This window comes from Lepisma saccharinum, chromosome 4 (genome assembly GCF_977018435.1).
Source record: "Lepisma saccharinum chromosome 4, izLepSacc3.1, whole genome shotgun sequence".
NCBI lineage: Eukaryota > Metazoa > Arthropoda > Insecta > Zygentoma > Lepismatidae > Lepisma > Lepisma saccharinum.
In genome coordinates this window covers 104,101,710-104,125,473 of record NC_139232.1, presented here as the reverse complement: position 1 = coordinate 104,125,473, position 23,764 = coordinate 104,101,710, and the positions used below count along the sequence as shown (strand labels likewise).

General features: G+C 37.5%; 1 protein-coding gene across 2 annotated transcripts in view; it reads left to right on the top strand.

Moving 5' to 3' along the window:
* The window catches only part of LOC145986692 (aminopeptidase N-like), a 133,521-nt gene that overhangs the window by 94,338 nt on the left and 15,419 nt on the right, over positions 1-23,764 (top strand). The window contains exons 7-9 of one of the 2 annotated variants that reach the window (XM_083121005.1): positions 1,524-1,801; positions 5,102-5,307; positions 12,753-12,920. In XM_083121005.1, the coding sequence (XP_082977131.1) occupies positions 1,524-1,801; positions 5,102-5,307; positions 12,753-12,920 (652 nt within the window). The remainder of the gene's footprint in view (positions 1-1,523; positions 1,802-5,101; positions 5,308-12,752; positions 12,921-23,764) is intronic. The other variant, XM_083121006.1, reaches the window with a different exon arrangement.

Below are 23,764 nucleotides of genomic sequence, written 5' to 3'. Positions count from 1 at the left end.
AGAGAGAGAGATGAGAGAGAGAGAGAGAGAGAGAGAGAGAGAGAGAGAGAGAGAGAGAGAGAGGGAGGGAGGTGAACGCACATTTTAAAATTCATCTTACATAAATAATCAAATTAGAACAAATTCACATAAAGCGAATAAGTATGCAGAAAAGAAATATATTTGTGATAAATACATAGTTAATCAGTAAATTCCAATAACCAGAACTTTTGTCACGCCGAATCTTGTTTACGGATGTTTTGAAACGTTTTATTTTACAATTTAATTTTTTCACTGACATCCAAAACGAAAATACGTATTATAACTTAGTGACTTTCAAGGGGTCAAAGTACTGTAATGTTAGTATGCTGCCGATCATAATTATGAGGCTTCTTCGAAAACGCCTTCGATAACGGTATTTACTATTCGTAACGGATATGTGTATCACTTTTTCGAAACAGACTTTTGTGGAGGAAAAGAACTGTAACGTTACAAAAGTAACGAGCACAATTATACGAGAGACCTATGTTATTCTCTCCGGAACACGGCATCGGACACGGTATTGAACATCGGTACGTCTGTATGATACCAGCTATAAATAACGTTGTTGCTTTGAAAAAAGGAGTGTAACGTTTTTACAGTCGTGACCTCAATTAAGTTAATGGTTAATTGTAACGTTACTATCACTTTCCACATACACTAAAGTTACTAGTCAATACGTGACGAACCTCTTTCTTACCCTGTAACGTTACTGGTTGCCGGCAATGGATGTAACGTTAAAGTGTCACGTGAAGACCTACTCCTTTAGAGATCAGTTATGGTTCGGTACCGTTATGCACACCTGTAACGTAATGTTCATATACCTGAGGTAACGTTTTTGTTCACGAAAAAAGTTATTCTGTTTCTGGTTGTAACGTAACGGAAACCGTAATTGAAAATACCGTTCCATTTCGTTACGTTACGACTCCCTGCTTGGAACACAAAAATCTTCCACAAACTGCCCAGATCATGCCTGACAAGACTCCAACAGAAAGCTTTCCGGAAACAAGTTTACGTGCGCACAAGGTAGTGATGGCCTTGTCTGCAACTTCCTTCCCCTACCTTCTTATCCAATACAGGAGTAATGAAGTAATGAACTACCTTCCAATCTAACTAAGAGGAGGGAGACTTTTTTATAAAGTTTGCCAGTGTACAAGCGACTTGCATGTGACGTCAGAGTGCGCACAGCCGGCATGTTTGCGTATGCAAGAAAATGTGAAATAACGTGAGCTTCTGTATGAAGCACCGAATAATTCATAATGTACCATCGTAAAAATGTTTAAAATCTCCCGCTTGAATTCCGTATGTTTACAAGAACTGGCCTCCATCAAGGCTGCTCGAAGTCCCACTTCAGCAGATTGTGACGTAGGTGAATCCCACCTATAAGCTTTTCTTGAACTACATGTATATTTAGTAAGCCCTAACTATAGCTACAAGGGAGTTATTTTTTTAAAGTGTGTACTGGTTATTTTTTTCTTTTTACACCATTGTCTGAAATCTTCCAGCTCTCTACTACGTTAACTACGACACCGACAACTGGGACCTGATCACCCGGTATCTGAACAGCGACAACTTCAAGAACATCCCCGCCCTGACTCGTGCCCAGCTGATCCACTACAGTGCCTTCCTATGTAGGTCAGGCGACCTCTCCTACGCCCACCACTTTCGCCTGCAGCTCTTCCTTCGGTGGGACCTGGATACCCTAGAGCCATGGTTCATGAAAATGATGACCACCTCTTTTGACTCATCCCTTGACGGTACAGATGCATGGGAGTATTACAAGGTATTATTATGATTATCATTATAGAACTGGTGAACGTCAAGTGTAAATTACAGTGTGATTATTGTCTGTGAACCATTACAAATTTACTACGGATAAAAATGGAACTGACAATAGTAATTCTGATGCAAATTGAATGATAAACTCTCCCAAGGTTTTTTGTACACACCTCACAAATGATCTGCGTGTCAACCTTTGTTGATGTGTCAGCTAACCGAAACTGTTTCTCGTCGTACATGCTTCGTTATTCCGCAAATTTCCGTAATTTCTATATTTATATCAAAAGCCTCTAATTCGGAGGAAATATGGAGCTGAAATAATTATCAATAACCATTAGTTAGACATGCATTTTTTTCGTCGTTGTCGTCGGTACAGCAATGTTCAATATGCGTCAATGATCCTTTGGAAATGTAAGACTGCATGATCAATGATTAAGCAGAAGGATGTTGTTGCACCTGGTTTCAGCGTCATATTTGCACCTGGTGATGAAATTTTAACAATTTCTTTTTCTTGAGAATTACACGGTTTGGCCGCACTATCACTAACTCAGAGGTTTTATCAAGGAACAATGGAAATTTCCGACATGAAATGAACTGCAATGATATTAGTTTAAATCAGGAATGTTGTACAGAAACGAATGTTACTAGTGGAAGCTCTGCGAGAACATTAAACAATGAAAGCGGGGAAATGCGTTTCAAATCGCCCTGCCTACCAAAGGATGACCATATAAGGCATGCTTGTAATTAAGACCCGTACCTTTTGCATGTTAAGTCTTGTCTCGGTGACTTTAACAAATTTAAATATTTAGACGTTGATAAAGATGAAGTTTCATCTGTTGCATTTTTGATGGAGTGGATTGACTCAGAGCCTGAGTGGACTGATACAGATAAAGGAACTCCTGCACCATTACTTGAAGCACCAGAAATACAGCGAGGAATTTGTGACAATGTAAATAATGTCGTCTCGTTCCCCGTTTCGTACACCAATTGTATGATAAATAAAGGTCATTGGGTACAACTCCGAACGGTGACAATATCAGTTTAATAGTGTATACTTACACTGAACTGGTCACAATAATCATAACATTTTCATGTGTACTTTTAGTCGATGTTCGTACCATCCATATAACCAAATCGTGTCGTCATGGTAACCAACGCAGAATGTGGTTTCGGTTACCTTTGAATTATATACTGAATCTATCAGTGACTTGTTTCTTAAATGTTTAATTGACACAGGTAGTCAATGTAATTTGTTGGATAATAAGGTTTGGATCACTTTAAGTTCTTTACTACCAAATATAAAGCTAGAACAAATGGAAGGAATTCAGTTGGCTTGTATCGCGGGTGAACAGCATGTAAAAGTGGTAGGATTTAAATATGCCATTATGAAATTAGGTAATGAATTTGTCCACGTGGATTTATTTGTAGTTAAACAATTAATCGCCTATTTGATTTTGAGAGCACAGGTGCAAGTGCAATAATTAATAATCGTATGTCTACTGTTGAACTCAGTAATTGAGGTGGTAAGGAAGTATCATGTCCTTTTGTTTCGAACACTGTTCTACATAAATATTTTTTTTTCTTTTTTCTGGAGGAAAAAGTTCTGATTCCTATTGCAAATTTTGTGCTGATTTCAAATTACAAATTGTTTCGTAAGGCCTAGCTTGGTGTGAAGAGAGGGAAGAGGAACATCACACGCTGTATAATTTTTCTCCCACTTGTCAATTTCGTTGAGACCAATTCTTTTTTGTGTAGGGGTTCTTCTGTCACGGGTATACCACTTGCAGAGGAAGCAGGGATAAGTTGTGTAGTCATGTTGCATTCCCAAAATCATTGCAACTATCTTGAAGTCGCCCATTATCTTCCATTTATGCTCATTATATTCGATGGATTTCTTCTAATATCTCTGGACCTAAAGGAAATCGGTAAGGAAGATAAATGTTGGATAGTAATTGCCTAGGATGGGGACAGATGAAAGGCTTGTGTTGCTGCAGTCATAATCCTTTGGGCTTAAGAAGCTAGAGAGTTAGTTAGCTAGCTTCTAATATCTCACAGGTTTCTTTGTGACATCAGAAGAACGTATGAACGTTCATTAAACCACTAACGTTGTTGCGATCAGTCAGTAGGTGCTCAATTTCAAAATAGACACGTTTCCCTAATTTTAGTAATGTTTGTGCTGGGGTGGAGATTGGTCTATTCCAAGGTAATGTTTGTAGTAATTCTTCATGATAGATCGAATTCTCTACTTCTGCCTTCCAAAGGCCAACTCTCCACAGATGTAGCAGAGGCTACCTGGTTGATTTCGGCAGACAAAATATATCAACTTAAACAAAAGCTGCAATCACAATGCTTAGTATTTTGACAATAACTTGCAGGTACATCATGTAGCTTAGTAACAGAACTGCCAACATCTGAAACAGAAACTAAGAAGCAGATGCTGCCAACTGCTCATCTGACAATTCCCTACATTTATCACGAACGGTGAATCTGAGTAAAATAAGACTTTTTATTTCCTTATATAACTTAGAAAACTGTCCCTGATAGCGAAATTCTAATTATGGATTTGAATTTCCCATACCAAATTCCTTCAGAAGAAATAAAACCTATGCAGAACAGTGTAATTCTTGGATTTCTTAAAATTTTGTCGTTTGAATATTCTCAGTGGATGATTCTGTTTATGTAGCTTCTAAAGAAGACATTCATAAGAAGGATTACGGCAACAAATATTGTGAAGCTCGAGTAGCTGATAACTTATTTAATTTATTTCTCAAATATCAAAATCTGTCATTAATTGCAAATATTATTTTGCTTCGACGAATGTATAATATTGGACATTTAAATTGAATGTTAACAATTATGTGTAAGAGTAAATATGTAGTTGAAAATTGATGTTTACTCTTTGAAAGATTTGTTATAGGATTAAAAGTTGTTTTGAATGTTAAAAATTTGAATGTTATGTCACTCTTTGATGTGTATAATTAAGAACTTGTATCATTGAGGTATCCACAGTATGATCGCTATATTTTATTCAGCTCAGCGGGGGAGGTTATTGTGATCCTCATATTTTTATAACATTCACAATTTAAATGCATTAACGATAAAATCTTTGAAAAGAAGAAAGACATTTCACCATCACTGTTAGTTCCAAAATGTATTATGGGACATGGTGTAATACACAAAACTCGTAATTTGATTTCTGTGTTTTATTTATAACAAGAATTTACATATTTATGCTTGATGCTAATTTGAAACCTAGCATCGAAATGCTGCATTGTATAAAATAATGTTTGGGTGTACCTTGCAGAACTACCACATTTACCTCACAAACCCAGCCTACCAGGAACTGGGAGAAGAGGATCAGGAAGGGGATTCCCCATCAAGGAAGATGGTGAGGAGATACGTACGAGGAATAAGGATATCATTCGGGGCCAGCGAGCAGGTTGCAAGGTACAGGCAGGAAGTTCAGAAGTGGATGAAGTCGGAGAACCCGGACAAGGAGGTGCCGGTAGGGTGAGTACTTTTGCTCCTCCCCCCCCCCATACAGATTGTGGGAATAGAAAGTATGGCTAATTCTTTATGAAACGAGGCCAGATATGAACAACTAGGTTAATATTCTGTGACCTTGTAGTAGCCGAGATATAGGACCTGAAGAAGTGAACAGTGGTTCCCGAAACGTTGTCGGTGTACAAAATAGATACTCATTTTACGTAAGTAATAAATAACTTCGTATTTTTAATTTAGAAATACGAAAGAATATATATAAAAGCGAGTAAGTATGTAAATTTTAATTGAATTAGAGAGATTCAAATATTTTCTTTCATTTTTAAAATCAGAGTATAAGCTGGTTTCTAACACATAAAACAACAAATATGTAAGAAACTACGTATTTTACGTCCACAAATTACCGAACAAAATTCATTGCTTATGAATTCCTCTACAGATTGCTTTTTGTTTCGTGCCTTTAGTGTAAGGGGTTGAGGAGATATGTAGTTTAAAGCAGAGTCATGCGATTCCCTATATCTTACGTGTTCTATTTCTTATGATATTGCTGAGAACGGAATACATTGTTTCTGCAGTGTTTCGTTCATTTGTGTTTGTTACATGTTGTTTTTGTTGTTTAAAAATGTATGTACAGAGTAACAGCGATCAGGTGTCTGAACTGAGCGAGGGGGGACGGGGTGTGGGGTGGGAGAAGCACATGACAGTTCGTTCGGGAACATGTTTTGCAATCGTGTTTACGAAAATTCCAATTCTCCCCCCCTCCTTTCTCGGTATATGTCACGTGTTTGGGCTTGAGCTCACGTGTTGGCTCTCGTCAGTTGACAGACACAATAAATGCTTGGTATTTACGACGCTGTTTTCCTCCAAGCTTCCAACGCTGTGATTTAGTACTGATAAGGCACACATTCTTCTTTGTGTTTAGACCTGGTGATCCAGCTGAAGTAGTGGCGGGGAGGGGGGGAGCAAGGACAGAGGGGAATGGATGAGGTTTGGCGGTGTCAGCTTTCTGTCGCCTGTAAGTTAGAAATGCAATGAAGCTTGACCTTAGCCAGAGGCGTCAGAAGCGTGATTCTATCCAGAAGTAGAGACAAAACAAACGATTGCAAAGGCTCCCTTCCCTTCTCTGTTAGGAAAGGCCTCACCATAAACAGTTCGTATCGTATAACAGCTCATCGTTTTCCCTAAGGCACAATCGTTTAATTTCCGGACATATTTCCACAAAGAGCCGAATCAACAGGGAGGAAATAGATTCACAGTAGCTACACAAGATGCAAGTGCCAACGAAAAAAAGCAAAAGTTCGGGTTTTGCAGCCGCAGCCCGTAACCCCCCCCCCCCCTCCCAAGGTTGGGGCATCCAAATTTTACATGGTTGCATGCATTGATGTTCTACCTGCAAAACAAAAGTTATGCGAAGTAGATTGGTCCCATAGTGTCAGTTATATAAAAATTTTATGAATAATATGCAAATTGGCTAAAATTCGCTAGAGTTTTACGTTTTGCCTTATTATTCAAATTGTATTGCACCCACGAACATGAATCAAGTTTCATTCTGTTGCAGAAGGTCCATTCTTTGAGGAAAATGCAAAAGTTCCGGTTTTCTCCACAAAGTAGCTGGAGAAGAGGGGGCAAACTCCACATTTTTTTTTCATTGAAATTCGGGGTATATAGCCCCCGCCCGTAAGCCACCCGCGGTTGGGGCATCCAGGAAAACGTTAACACTTGTGGTTGGGACTTGAAAGTTCTCCTATTCAATAGCGGAATGGGTTGGGTATGGGAAGAGAGAGAGGGGGGGAATCAGGGAACAGCTAAGAGTAAGGGAAAGGTGGTAATCGAAATATATCAAAGTTGTGAGGGGAAAAGGAAAGAGGCGCGCTGGCATGGTTCAGACTACGTGGATGGAAGCAATTAAGGAAGAGAAACGAAGCAGCGAAAACTATATGTTCTTTGTGCGATGAAGAGGAGACGGACGAGCATATCCTACTGAACTGCCCTTCTACACGTGACCTGAGGGACAAATAGATGAAAAACTTAACATGGGGGGAGGTGATAGAAGTGGTAGGCGACCGTATAAAGATACAAGAAATGGTACAGTAAGTGGGGATATACCTGGGAGAAGTAAAGAGGGGTATATTACTAACGTAAAGAGGGAAATATTAATGCACGATTTTAAGGGAAGAGAAAGTGTGTAGAATAAAATTTATGTAGACCGTACAGCTCGCACCAGAAAGAAAATAAATAAATAATAAAGTACAAAGTCACGTTTCTAGCTTTTCGGTTAATCACGACGATGAATGAATATATTACGGATGAAATGGGACGTGCATGTCATTTTATATATTCCATCTTCAATCACCTGATACAGAATTTTTTGAGAGAAGATGCATTTCAAAATATATAAAATCCAAGTCACTTGTTGATGATTTCAAGCTTAGGCTCTCTGGCTTGTCTGATTACAACCTGTTTGCTGTACAGAATAAATCTGAAATGCAGTGGGTGCTTATGAGTGACAGTATTTTTCAATACCTGTGCCTTAAGCTGCTTAGCAAGTTTGAAAGAATTGTCTACAACAGGTACAGGAGGATTGTTGGATTTTTTGTTAATTTTTACACAGACAATTGTTATTATTATTGCGGGTTGAAATTGTTTGATAATTGGTGGTTTAACAATTGTTAAGAGTGGTGTTTTGAGTATAGGATGCACATGATTGCATGTCAGAGTTCAAATTGGATGCATTATAAATTTTTAAATAGGATACTTGATATGAACCTGGAGGATAGTGAATTCATCACCACAGATGAGGGAAATTTGTATAGTAAGGTGGATTTTGATCCTGACAGGGTTGAGTACTCAAAGCACACATATTTGAATGAGCTTGTTATGTATTTCCTGAGGCAGAAATTTAGGAATTGTAACCATGATTGTGTTGTTCTGTCACTGGAGGAGAACAACCTGAGTGATACATGCAACTGTGGTAAACAATTATCCTGTCTGCCTGTGCAATAAAACATACAGGGCAAAAATGATTTGAAAAGCCAAACAACATCATGTATTTCAGGCACAAACGTCTGGCAGTGGGCAGCAGGAGCATCATCAGCCTAGGGCTGAGGTGATCAAGCTATATATTCAACATGTTCTTAAAAAATTGCAATATTGTATTTTTGAGTGTGTTGTTGTCCTGGAGGGCTAGGGCTTATCAACATGCCTGAAACACAGAACAATTGTGATCTAGTCATGCACATGTTCCTATTAGACAGATTTATTGCTAATTAATTGTATATACAGCAAGGTTCACACTGCAGCAAGTTATGCAATTATGTTTTTTGACAGAAGAAACCTCTTCAAATACATAAAATCTGAGTCACTTTTGGATAATTTTACACTTGTGTTCCATGGATTGTCAGAGTATGATTTGTTTGCTGTGAGAAATGAAACTGAGTTCAGATGGGTGTTCAACAGTGAGCACAGTTTTAGATACCTGAGCCTGGGATGTATCAGCCAGAGTGAAAAAATTGTGTATTTCATACAGAGAAGAATTGTTGGATTCTTTGTCAGTTTCTATGATTCCTACAGGAACAATTATTGGTTTACAAACACAAATATTGTAGTACTGTATAATTTTCTTATGTCTTTTGATCAGACTGCAAACTGGAAACATTTTAATTATAACATGTACCTAAGCTATTTTGATGCATTTGATTTTATAACTACAAACACAGGCATGGTGTATAAAGGGTCAGATTTTGTCCGCACAGGAAATTTCCACAATAGAGGTATTATTGGTTTGAATAAGATTATGATGTATCTGTTGGATCAAAAATCCAAAAATTGTAGTGCTGAATATTCTATGAAAACTGTTGTGTGTAAAGATTGCAACTGTGCATATAGATCTTAGATATATTATGCATGCACAATGTCATTCTTTGAGAGAAGAGACATTGCAAGATGTATTAGATCTGAATCTCTTGTTGAGGGTTTCAGAATTAGATTCTCAACACTGTCAGAGCATGATGTGTTTGCCATCAACAATGAAACAGAGTTTCAGTGGGCACTTGACAGCCCACAATGTTTCAAATATCTTAACCTAAGAATGATTAGGGGGTTTGAGTGTAATATGTATAATACCTATAGAAGAAATGTAGGATTTTTTGTTGTTTTCTATTATTACAGCAATTTTTCCTATTATGGGCACAAATTATACAAGGCCAAGGGGATTCTATAATTTTGAGATCCTTCCTAATCAGAGCTCAAACTGGAAACATTTCAGATCTTTGCAGCTATATCTGGACAGGCTCCATAGGTCAGAATTTGTTACAACAGACAGTGGGATGCTGTATAGTGGTGCAGATTTCAATCATCACCTGCAATCTTTTGATGCATACACAGCAAAAATTTAAAAATTGCAGCATTGGGTGCTTTAATAGGATAATAAAATCATAGAATATATTTACAGAAAGTGAGTGCGGGAAACCACTAAGCTGCATGCCTCTGCTGTTGAGATAGCCCAGCCTAACATGTAATATTGTTTGCAGGTTGACTCAAGATGCAAACATTTTTTGAAAGAAGGGATATTTCCAGATACATCAAATCCAAATCTCTTGTTCCTGAATTTAAATTGAGATTTTCAAAATTGTAAAGTGTATTGTGTGCTCCATAATGCTCACATAATTTGTGGAGAGGCACTTTATAGCCTGTTTCTGGTGTACAGGGCCTAGCTCCTGGTCAAGAAAATTACAAAATATGACCTTGCAATCTAAGTTATACAGGGCAATCACACAAATATTTCCAATCAATTTTGTTTGGAAATGTTGATGACTGTGCAGAACAAGTATAAGTGAAATATTCCATGCTATATTTTCTATGGCATTTTGGGCATATTTTTGTGAGAATTCTGCATTTGTCTGGATTACAATTCTTTTGGTGCTTAGCCCAATTGGGGCTGGATATATTCTTATTGCATTGATTACAATATTTTTGATTTGGCATTTTTGTTGTTGGTTTATTATATAAAATTTCTTGGGATTCAAATCAAAATTCTATGCTTAATAAAAAATATCAGTTGGGTTCAGCAGTGTGCTTTGTATATTTAGTGCGTGTGTGTGTGTATGTGTGTTAATATTTTTGGCTTTGGTATTTATATAAAATTTCTTGGGGTTCAAATCAAAACTCTATACTTGCAGAAATGAGGTGTTTCCTAGAGAAAATTATAATTTAGACATGTCCAAGGGTGATTTCCTTAAATTATATGAAGCATTTACAGCATACAAAAGGGTCACTACTGGCAATACTGACATGTATTACACACCAGATGAATTTAAAACACAGAGACCCATGTTTGTCATCAACACTTCAAAAAGGAAACAAGTTGTGGTTAATGACAGGACAAACATTAAAATTATCTGTGAATTCCACGATATACTCCCTGATGACACCATATGTAGTGTTATTCTTATAGGTGAAAAATCATATGTTTATGATGTAAGAAATGAGAGAGTCACAGAGCAATTCTAGAAGGCCTCTACATATTACCGGACCGGAAGTAAATATATGTGGGTGTAAATGTGGGTGGGTGTGGGTTTTATGAGCACTTTTGGTTTAGTTTTAGGTGTAGCAAAAACAATATCAAGAGGGGCATATTTTTGACAAGCTTATGGACAAGAAACTGAGAGATTCAGCCTTTGCACACATGGCCAAATCTGTCTGAGGGGGGTTCTTCATTTGTACACTAGGGATCAAAATTCTTTAGATTTAACTGTGTGCACACATGGCCGATTGATTCATATAGACATCTTGACATTGTTTTAAGTGTAGCCAAATCGGGCTGTTTAATCATATGAGATCTTCATTTGTACACTGGGGCACAAAATTCTTTAGATTTAAATATGTGCACACTTGGCCGATTGGGGCATATGGGCATCTTGGCATAGTTTTAAGTGTAGCCAAATCGGGCTGTTTAATCATATGGCTCTTCATTTGTTGTGACAATATTATCATCAATACAACTACTTGATCTCAAGGATTTGTTGAAGGCCTGAACTGCCATTAGATAAGCAACACATCTCAGGAAACTGAACTTGATATGAAGACCAGCCAGCCTTAAAATGCAAAATTTCTGCAATGGACTTTCTGGCAAAGTGACTGATTAAAAACTGTATCATAATAGTTCAATGTATTGATAGTGGCGGCAATGCCCCTCTCCCCCCCATACACATTTTTTTTTGTCCCAGCATTATAGTCTCCTAATGCTAAACCTTGCCTACCAGTGGATGTGACCCAAAATCATCTGCCTGAATTCCATTTTCAATACGATTCTGTCTAATTGCAGTAGGCTATAAAGAAAGTAAACTGTCCATGCCCTCCCCTATCCCTTGCTTAGTTCAGACACCTAATCGCTGCTACTATGTGTATACATTTTTAAACAACAAAAACAACACGAAACTTTGAAGAAAACACTGTGCTATGTTCTCAGTAATATCATAAGAAATGGAACACGTAAAATATCGGGAAACACATGACTATGCTTTAGACGACATATCTAATCAACCCGCGAAACAAAAGCAATCTCTAGAGGAATTCATAAGCTATGAATTTTGTTCAGTAATTTTTGGACGTACTTTACATAGTTTCTTACATATTTGCTGTTTTTTTGTGTCAGGAAACAACTTTTACGCTAATTCTAAAAATGAAAGAAAATATTTGAATCTTTCTAATTCAATTAAGATTTATTGTAGCTCTATCAAACAAAAAACATAATTTAGCAAGTTTTCTGCTCTTTCAGTTTGGTTATTTTTACAATTTGTTTAGAATGCACCGTTTTCGATATATTACATGTTTCTAGTTTTCAAGGTAAATCTTTGCCGCCATTTTCTAAGATGGCGGATTTTCCCCAAAATTTGGATGGTGGAAACTTAATGTATTATCCACTACACCATTACGCACAATCTGGCACAAAAAAAAAAAACATTTGTGTTGCAATTATGTCCAAGTGAAATCGTTTATTTTCTCTATTATTAATAATGTATGTAGAGGTAGTAAATGTGTAATTACAATTTTTATACTTCGTTTTAAAAGTTGTTGAAAGACGAAGATGGTATTCGGCGGTCATTTTGTGGGAGATTGCATTTACCACGTTTGTTTCTCTCGATCTCCTTTGCTTTCATTTTTTTTATTATCTCGGGGAGAGGCTTTAGTCCCATCGCCCCCCTTGCGTGCAGAAATTATCATTAATGAAATAATTAGCATCAATTGCCATAACCCTTGTTTATTAATTCAACTTAATTATGGATATGCTTTGTTCACAGTGAAGGTGAAAATATGTTAAATACAAAAGTTTTATGTGGCTCACAAACGATAGCATGATATTATTCAATACTTTTAAATATTAATCGCACCGTCTATAGTATAGTAGTTTCGCTTTTCTTCCAATGTCGATTACGGATTCTGCTTTCTTCCCATAGCATCTCTAGCAGATCTTTTTGCCACATTTCAAATCTTGCATCAAGAGAAGAGTGGGACTTCCTGTTCGAGAGGTATCTCAACTTGCCCAGCTCTTACGACTCTTACGACAGAGACGACTTCCTTTCGTCGCTGGCTTCCTGTGGTAGGGACGATTATAAGGTTCAGAGGTGAGTAATGGATTTAACTCTGCATAACTCGCTGAAGGTTTTAACTTAAATCCGATTTAGACGGAAGCCTTTCTTTAGCATATTTGCTAGCATATATACACTGCTGTTTGTGAAAATTGCAACACCCAGAAATAATGGCCTAAATGAACCCAAACTCGGAGGATGTGTAGAACAGTGTAACAGCAATAAGTGATTAGAATTGCAGAGAGATGGCGTGCATGTAGGACCAGCAGCGCCCTCTCATGTGTGACCGGAAAGGTCAGTGTTACGCCAAGCTCAGTCAGTGAAGAGCCGTCAAACGAAGTGGAAACGTGAAAGCAAGTGCTGGTATGCCTCGTCGACGTCAAATGGTGCAATATGAGCATGTGAGTGTGTTCGAACGGGGCAGAATGAGCGGTCTCCGGGAAGCGGGTTTATCATACCGTGACATTTTGGCTCGTACAGGGCTTGCTGCTACGACAGTCATGCGTGTGTGGAGCCAGTGGATAGAAGAAGGTCGTACACAGCGACCAGCAGGTACTGGACCACGCAATGTGACCACAGCACGGGATGACCGCCATCTTGTCCGCATGGCTGTAACGGACCGTACAGCTTCACCCACAGTGTTGGCTCGACGCTGGAGCACTACAACAGTTGTGGACCTGTCTGCGTCGACGGTACGACGATGTCTGCTGCGGTTGGGCTGGTGGCACGCATGCCATTGCGTCGGCTTCCATTGTCCAGAAACCACAAACGCCTCAGACTGCAATGGGCGCGTGAATGCCGTCGCTGGCATGCTAAGTAGCAAAATGTAGTGTTTTCGGACGAGTCCCGCTTAAACTTGTCCTACAGTGATGGTCGCATAGGTGTTACACGCAACCGTGGTGAACGCAATCTGGCAACCTGCATTGTTAAGCGGCATAGCGGACAAACGGCAAGTGTGATGGTTTGGGGCGCCATTGGACACAACATGCCATCTCCCCTCCTACGTATTGAAGGGAATCTGAACAGCAACCAGTAGTGTAATTGGCTATATAACCAGGGCGATAAATGAAGAGCCCCCCTCAGGCAGATTTGGCTACACTTAAAACAAGCTCAACATGCCCATATGAGCTTTTTGCTCAAGTGTGGAACCCTGTCTAATCCAAGATTTTTGTAAAAATGCCCTCGGGAATTTTCTGTGAAATGAAGTGCCCCCTCTGATTGATTTGCCCACACTTACAAAAGTTGCATCAGCCAGATTTTTGTCCATAAGCTTGTTAAAAATATGCTCTTCTTGATATTGTTTTGGATATACTTGAAATTAAGCCAAAAACCCACCCACACCCACACATATTTACTTCCGGTTTAAGTTCAATTGGATACCAGGTTCAATTTGTTTATCTAATAGTAAAACAATGTAATATGCAGAGACCCTCTAGAATTGCTCTGTGACTCTCTCATTTCTTACATCATAAACATATGATTTTTCACCTATGAGAATAACACTACTTATGGTGTCATCGGGGAGTGTATCGTGGAATTCACAGATAATTTTAATGTTTGTCCTGTCATTAACCACAACTTGTTTTCTTTTTGAAGTGTTGATGACAAACATGGGTCTCTGTGCTTTGAATTCATCTGGTGTGTAATACATGTCAGTATTGCCAGTAGTGACTCTTTTGTATGCTGTAAATGCTTCATATAATTTAAGAAAATCATCCTTGGACATGTCTAAATTATAATTTTCTCTAGGAAATACCTCATTTCTGCCATTTTTAAGATATATGTTCTTGATGTTGCAGTTATCAAATTTACTTGAATTTTTTTCCTGATTATTGTGTCTTCCAGTCTGAAACAGTACCACCACAAAATCTGGCATGTCATATTGTATACTGGAGAATGAATTTGTAGCATCAAACTCATAATAGGTACCAGTGGCAGGTTTCTGTACACATTGATATGTATAAAATTGTAAAAATACCTGTGGATTTTTTAGAATATCTGTTTTGTATTTAAGAGCATAACTGGCTTCATATTCAACAACTGGCATTCATAGCTCCATAGTCTGAATAATGCACTTGCCCTCATCAGGTAGGGTATTGGGCAGAGCTTCCCCTGTAGAGTTTAATGCACTGTACCTCATCAAAACATTATTATCATTGGCAGCTCTTCTAAATGTAATTCTTAAACCACCCTTCCACATAATATCTTTGTAATCTGAAAAGAATCCTGGCAACAGGCGCATGGGGAACAGCACTGTGTGGCTTTTAGATATTATTTTATCACCAGCCTCAAATCCACCTATTTTGTAGTAAGAAGCCTCGGTTTTGGATAATTTTAGTGTGGCCAAAGCTGTGGAGGTAATGCCGGGATAATCTACTCTGTTTATAACAACACCATGTTTTCTGATCTCAATTTCAGAGAACAGATGTGGCACAAAATTATCTACCAATCTTATATTTGAATTTTGCCGGATAATCTGTACCATCGAGCTTTACAACATCAAATTTGATGTATAGATCTGCTCTGTGGGGGTGTATAAAGCCATCCCCTACATCAAGATCAATCTCAATCTCTGTGTTGGGTTGATTTAAATTTGCAAATGTCCTCCTGTTTGGAGGGAATGATTGTAGCTCATAACTCTCAATATTTTCCATTTTTTTTCTTGTATGTATTTTTATTTAAATATTAATTTCTATGATAGCAGTTGTTGTGGCTCCAGCAAAATCAACTAATTCTTCTTTTTCATTAGTGACCATCAATTCAATATAATCTATTCTATTATGACACACAGGAAAATATAATGTTGGGGATGGATTGTAGATGATTGGCTCCATAAATTCAGAGTTAGGTTTGAATGTTGCAATGATCCCAGTTTGTTTGTGAGTGCCTATGCCATTTGATTTGGTGATCATACCCTCAGCCACATTACAGTGAATATTCAGAGTCTCTATGGCTAAGAATTTAGGTATATTCATAGCAGTGTGTTTGATGGCTGGTTCAAGTTTTGTGTTGTTCTCAAAGCCTAACAGCTCTCCTATAGTACCCAGATCTACTGTTTCTGTAGCAGATACAATCTCTACTCTGTGAGTGACAGAATTTTGAGTTAATACTACACCTCTGGGTAATTGAGCATTTAGAGTAGATAGATTATACTGCCCTGGAGTGATGACAATTTTTTCATCACCAACTGCAATTTTGTTGTTGTGGTGTGTAATATTAGGGATCAAGTACATGCCATAAAATGCTCTGAGAGCTATTGTTTTGGGATACACTATGTCATCATGTAATTTGAGTTTCAATATTGAATTTTGGCTGGTAAGATGGACTACCCCCATGATGTTTTAAATACCACAAGGCTTTTTGAAAATCTTCAATTGATGGTTTATTTATTTGAGACATATATCTAAGAACAGATAAACACAAATGTGCACAATTAACATCTTTGAAATTTTGAACACGGGCATTATTGTAATAAAAATTAGTTGATTTTAGATATTTTACTAAATTTTCAGGTGGAACACCTCCAAATGAATCAAACACAAATGCCTCATTTTTTAAATATTTAAGATAACAGATCCAGTGAGTGCCCTGATTTTTGTACTTATCCAAATTAACAATGCCACACTCTTTGTTGAGTGGTTGCTCTGGCAAAGAATCAGACATGTACACACCTCTAAAATGTTTGATGCCCAGTGGCTTGATTAAAGCTTCAATATCTTGGTTTGTAAGCGGCTCTTGTTTTTTTTAAACTTATTCATGGCTCTCTTAACACCTTTGCCTTGTTTCTCAATGGCCAGGTTATGGCGATTCTGCTCATCTAATTCTGCCTTATTTTTTTGGCATCTATTACTGTTTTTGCTATGGCGGCTGATCCCCCGGCCAAGCTCCCAACAGCCCCGAGAGCAGCTAAGATGGCAAGGATAGTAAATATGAATCCCCCTACATGTGATTTTTTTCTTGATTGCTGTAATTTTTTTAATTGGGGGGTACTAAGAAACAATTTCATACCATGGCCCTTGGCAAGACAAGAGCTTTTCTTCTTGCGCTGCTTTTTGGTTAAAAGATTATTAATAGGTCCAAGAGATTTCAGACCTGCATAAGGTATCTGATACATAACACCCTTGGCCTTCATTGTAGGTTTATTATATACATATTCACAACCCCCACCCCAATTTTTGTTTGGTATTCATAGCTATGGTAGTCCCCAATGCTGCTATTTTTTCACTTAAAGAAGCATCTTTGCTTAAAAATCTACCAAATGCAGCCTCTTCTAATTTCTTGTCTGCAACATGTCTCTTGTCAAGATCAGAATGTGTGTTGTATGCTATGTCATGGTCTCTACAAGCAGCATCTAGGGGATTAACACCAGGATCACCTCTGTTTAATCTATGGTCCAATTTTGTGCCTGGACCACAATACTGATAGCCTGGAATGTGTAGTTCAAATGGCAGCTTGTTTATAATGTCATTAACCAGCCCCCGACCCTCAGAAATATTCCAAAATTTGGGGGGTAGAGTATTAATAATTTTTATAAGATATCCAATCCCCTTAGTGTCATTCACTATAAAATTAGACAATTTGGTGCTTATCATGTCCATAATTCCAACTTTTTCATTGTAAAAATTGTGGTTGCCAGCATTTTCCTCCCCAGCTATTACCAGCAACCTATCTACAAGTTTCCTGCAATCATCAACCCACACAAATTCTTTAGGCAGTGTGTTGTATTGTTTGATTCCACTGCCAGTCTTGATCTGAGACCATATGGGCTTGATTAAGTTGTTGTATTTTGCTCCACTGCTAGACTTGACTCTTTTTTGTGTGGGATCATTGTTCTGGTATAGAGCATCTGATTTTATTAATATTTCTTTGTAATACTCATAATCTTGATCTGTATAGCTGCCAGGTCTCTTCCTAGTCATCAGTTCCCACAATCCAGGTGTTCCAGGATACTTAACAAAAGCACCTTTTTCTCCAAGATGAGATTCTGAATATACAATCAGATCATCTCCCATAAATGTTACTCTGAAATTGCCAATTCTATGTATGATGCTACCATCACGCTCTGTGTCAGCATATAAGCCAAAGACCTCATCTTTGTTGTCTTTAGGTGTGCTTAAATATTTTTGAGCAAGAAGACCCAATTCAATAGGATCCTGAGTAGCTTCAATTCTTCGAGGAGCAATAGGACTAGGTGTATGAATACTAGAAAATGGGGTGAATGGATAATCTAATATGTTCCTTGCAGCTACAGGTACAAGCTCTGTGATTAAATTTTGATTTTGCTCTGTAACAGTTTTGATATTTTTACCTAATTCACCAATAGCTTCAATAATAGGCTGTTCTGTGCGCTTGTGTTGCTCATAAAAACCTCGGTTCTCTGATTTCCATCCCTTAAATCTTTTTACAAGATAATCTCTTAATTTAAGATCATCAATGATTGGCCTTTTCATGTTTATTTATATATGTTTCAATGTCTAGAAAATTGTTGATTTTATTTCTGTATTTGCCACTATTGGCTTTTCTTGTCATATCAATTGTGACAAACCCATAACTGTCCTGGTTCCAGCACCTACTTCAAATCTTAGAAAAATCATTGTAGCTCAGGTCCCCACCTACATATTCATCATGTATGTGTTTGAGGTTGGTATGGTCTTGATGAAATACACATAAAATTGCTGTTGTCTCGGATCAGTTGCTTCGGTATTTTTGAAAAAGTCTGTGCCAGGTAGAAACAATCTATGTTTTTGTGCCGGCCCTGTGTAAAGAAGTTTCTAACCTTGTTTTGATTATCCAGTATAATGTCATCAAACACAACAACAGAATTATCGAGACATTCATGAAGTGGCTTAACATCTGATTCAAAAGTGGCTATATCCAATCCATCATATAGCTTCATCATCTGCTGATATTTTAATTGTTCCAAGCTCTTAGAGAAGACATACAAGTGCCTGTTTTTCCAGTCTAACCAGTTGGGTGCCAATAAAAAATTATCAACCATTAGTGTAGTTTTACCACAAGCCGATGGCCCAACAATAAGACATCTAATATTATCAGGCAGCAACTTGCCATTTCTCTTAATCTGCTGTTCAGGTTCTGGCAGCCTCTTTATAACATCCCAGGTGCTCATATTATTATTTTGTTTGCATCGATCCAGCTGTGTTCTGTGAGTCCTAGCCATTTGACAAGTAACTTGTTGCCTTTTCTGCGGATGATTTTTTCTATGAGATATGTGTCAGGCTGTTTAGTTTTGCTGAGCTCTTCTTCATAAAACCTGCCTTTGAGAATTTCTCCTCGGTGGTCTTTTATTATATATGTGTTAAGGGTCCCAGGTTTAATTTGAACGACTGTAAATAATTCAGTGCTCCACTTTCTTGTAAAGCCTCTTTTGAATAAGTGCTTATATTTGCTGATTCTTACTTGATCGCCCACCTTGTATTTGGCTTTTCTTGTTGTTGGCTGGTATCTAGGATAATAAACAGTGCTGATCAATTTTTGCTCATCAGATGAAGTTACTTCAGAGGGTTTCATGTTGATTGTGGAATGGACCGAGTTGTTATATTTATGTAGAAGTTCTGGAAGAATATTAATCCATTTATAATTACCTTGGAGGGTAAATTGTTTATACATAAGATTTTTTAGGGTTTTGTTGAATCTCTCTACAATTGAGGCCTTGAGATCACTGTAACTCGAGTAATGTTGTATTGACTGGCTTTTAATAAATTGTTGAAATACTGAATTATAAAATTCTTTGCCATTATCTGTTTGCAAATAGCGCGGGGATCTTCCACTCTGATTGATGATTGTCCTGAAGGCTTCTGTAACACATGCTCCAGTCTTGGATTTGAGTGGCACAGCCCAGGCAAATTTTGAAAATGTATCTATGAAAGTAAGTAGATACTTGTAGCCCTTGTTGATTTTGTCTAAGTTTTTCAGCTGTCCACTTGCCATCTCAATCAAGTCGCTCTGCCATAAATCATCTATGCCTTTTGTGACTACTGGCAGTCTCTTAAAATTATGTCTGGCTTGTCTGTGTAATTCATCAACAATAATTTGTCTAGACATAATATGTAAACAAGAATATTGCAACTATAGGGTGTTCAGCAGCTGATACTGCAGGATTTTCTAAATATAATTTGTCTCCTATTTGTATATGAAATTCCAGAGAGCCATCATCTTCAGCATAAGATGTTTCTAATGTATTGGGGTCTGTAAAATTCTCCAATTCTGCACTGGTGATTTTTACTTTGTTATCAGCATTTGTTATTGATAAGGTAGGGTAGTGGTGTGCCTGTGGTTGAAGCCAATATTTGATCTTGATTGGTCTAAGTGTGCCCCCAACAAAAAACTGGTAATAAAATTGTGCAGGGGACAGCATATATATTTTGCCACCTGGTGTAAATGGTGAATCATATTCTTTGTTGGGGATACTGTACAATTCAAGAATTACTGTATGTTTAGGATTTTCAATTATGCCGGTTATTTCTTTTTCTGCTGTGAGCAATCTACTTGTTACAGATTCAAGGTGCTCATTGATAGTCCTAACAACATCATCATGGCCTGGCTTGATTTTTATGTCCACAATAAGTTTCTTGTATTGTTGCACAATTTCTTGTAGCTGGGTGGCAAAAACAGACAAAGCATTTGCTTGATTGGATTCCATGGTCCCTAGCTGTTGCTTGATATTAGCTACAATTTGCTGTAAATTTTCAACAACTGCCAATTTTGAATTTTGAGCAGTAAGATCATGGACCTGTCTTCTGATATCATCAAACAGGGCATGCAGTTCATTAATATGTTGATTAGTTGGTAGAGTGGCCACTGTCTGAGTGAGTTGTTTGATCTCTGTTTGGATATTCTTGATATCTTCTGATTTCAATATGCGATTCACAGCTCTCTTAATATTTTTAAGTTCCTGTGATGTAGGCAGATTTGATACAGTATTCTGCAAAGATTCAAGTGCCAATTTTACATTGTTTAATTCAGAAGCATCAGCCACATTTTGCATAGCATCTTGGAGCAGGGCTATATCTGCCTGAGAGGGTGTTGTTTGTTGTAAAATTTCAAGCTTTGTTTGGATATCATCAATCAAGTGATGAAAATGAGATAGCTCAGATTCAGTGTTGAGGTTTTCAAGTTTTGTGATCTGTTGCTGGACACTAACAAGGGTATCTACAATACCGGGCAGGCGGGATTCTAGAGTTTCTTGTGCATTTGTCAAATCACTTTGCACTGCTGCTATTGTACCCTCAAGATGGGTTATGGTACTTTGAATTTTTCCAAAATCTTCATATGTTTCAAGTTGCAGCTTAATGTTTCCAACACTGCGAGTTATTGCACTCAAAGCATCAGAAGATGGCAAATTGTTCATAAAATTTTCAAGTGTCTCAATTTTTTCTTTAACCTCGGCTATGGCATTGTTCAGAGGGTCCAGATTAGGTATCTGGAGTGACTGAATCTGTTCCTTTAGAGTGGAAATCACTAGATCAAAATCTTCTTGTGATTTTATGCTTTTGACAATTGTTTGGAGCTGTGTCTGGACATTATTTATCTGCTCTTCCAATTGTTGTTTCAATTGCTCAGAGTTGGTGGCCTGGGTCTTAAATTTGGCTTGAAGAGCTGCTACAGCTTCTTCTAAACTTTGAAAATTATCCAATGTGGCCAAATCAGTATATTTCTGAAGCAATAATTTGAGTTCTGAGTCAATTTTAAGAAGAGGGTCCATGCATTGTGATTGTAAATTTGTAATTTCTAATTGAAGACTGGCATTGAGTGTGGTTTGTAAAGCTTGTAAATCACTTCTTAATTTCTTGACTCTGACATCAAGCATCAGAATCTCATCACTGTGATCTTCATGTCTTGTATGGCCAAATATATCATTAGGCATTTTTGTTTTAGTGGTTATTTATTATTGAATATCTTATTCTTAATTCTATAAAAAAAGGTATAAGCTTGTCATAGGATCCAGGGACCTCAATATATAAGCAGTCACCAGCAGAAACAGTATAAACAGTGCCAGAAATCATGTTTGAGTGCTTAATTCTGTAAATATTTCTCCCTACTGAAATTTTGACATCACCCTCAGGGGTTGTAATAAATTGTAATTGACCACCTACAGGTAATTGGTAATAATTTAAATTATTGTTAAATATGTACAATATTTTACCTGTTTCATCATCAACATCTGTAAGAATGCTGTTCAGATGAATAATTAACAAAGCACTCAGTTTAGATATTATATCAGAAGGGGGTTGTGGTGTTGGCAGGTCCATAATAGCTTGTTTTTTAAACCCAAATAAGTTCATAGGCATGTTTATTTATTTCAAATCATGCTCTGTAATTGGGCATTGATTGCCATTTTTCAAATCACAATGACCCCATGGTAGAGTATGTATGCCACATGATAAAATACATCTCTTATCATCATGTGGGTCCAGAGCCACTTTTCTTACAACATTTGTAGTCAATAAGTGATCCACACTCTGAATTCTGCATTCTGATGTTCTGATTAAATTCTGGGATTTGAGACAATCTTCATAATCTTTAAATTCAAGCTCTTGGACTACAGTTACTTTGCCAATGCCCTTGGCCTTTTTGGCAACAGCACCACTACATGTTTCAAAGCTGTACATCTTGGCCCTTAACCCAGCAAATACCACAATAACATCACCAAGTGTCTCATCTTTTAACTTGCCAGGCACCTTTTTGTTGTGGGGTTGAATTCTTGTATGTTCACTGCTATCAAAATATTCAAGCAATTCAGGCTGTGACATATCTTGATAAACATCTTCTGTCTGAATATCAAGAACAAAACTATCTGTGTCCATGTACATCAGTTTTACACGATCCTTATAAAAAGGCTTCAATACATCATAATACAATTTTAACATGTGTAATTTGGCCAATTCCAATATCACAGCCCCTACATAAATAGGCTTATCAAATTTAATCTTTGTTTTTTTCATGTTGAAGAGTGCCATATTTTCATCATAAATTCTTCTATAATTAAAATTAGGCTTTGCAATCAATTTTTTGCTCAGGCTGGGGTCAGTAATTATTTTAACATCGGTATGTTTTCTGACATTTTCAATAGTTTTGCCATACACAGAATTGACCATCAATTTAAACAAAGATTTATCAAATTGGCTCATTGCAGATGTTCGAAGCTCTGTGTTTGTATCAATATATGGCTTCAACCATCTTGAGTGCCTGAACCTCAAAACTTTTCCAACTTTGGTCACTTGAACACCATGATTCATCAGGAACTGGAGGTTCTTGTAATATATGACATAGCCCTGTTTTGGCTCCAGAGTCATCATCAATTTCTTCTGTTTAGAGCCAGGTGAGCACTCAACCTCAGGAATTGGGGGCGGATCAGAAAATTTGTTGTGTAAATCATCTGGAATTGTCAGATCAACCTCTAAGAATAGGCCATAGTCACTGTGATCAAAATCCTGAAGATCTTCAATATTGAAATCTTCATCCCACTCAAGCCCTGCATATGGCAGTTTATCCATCATAGCATAACCATAGAGGCTATTGGCATCCACATACAGTATATAATTTGATGGCAGTGCTGGATCATAATCAGGAATATATTTATTATTTGCTCTGGCATATCTCTGAGAGCATTGCACCATGCCTCCTCTTATACATTGTTCCATAAACAGATACATATCCTGATCCTGGATCAGATCCAATTGCATTTTAGTGTTTAAAAACATTGCAGACCATGCTAAGCCTGGGGCACTGTAAAAATACATTGGATCCAGTTTATAATTTTGCATAGAAGATTTTCTGAATGCCTGCAGTATATCAGCTAAGAGAGTCACATCAAGTTTTAAATAAGCCATGTGATAATCACCAAATGTCTGGCATTTTAA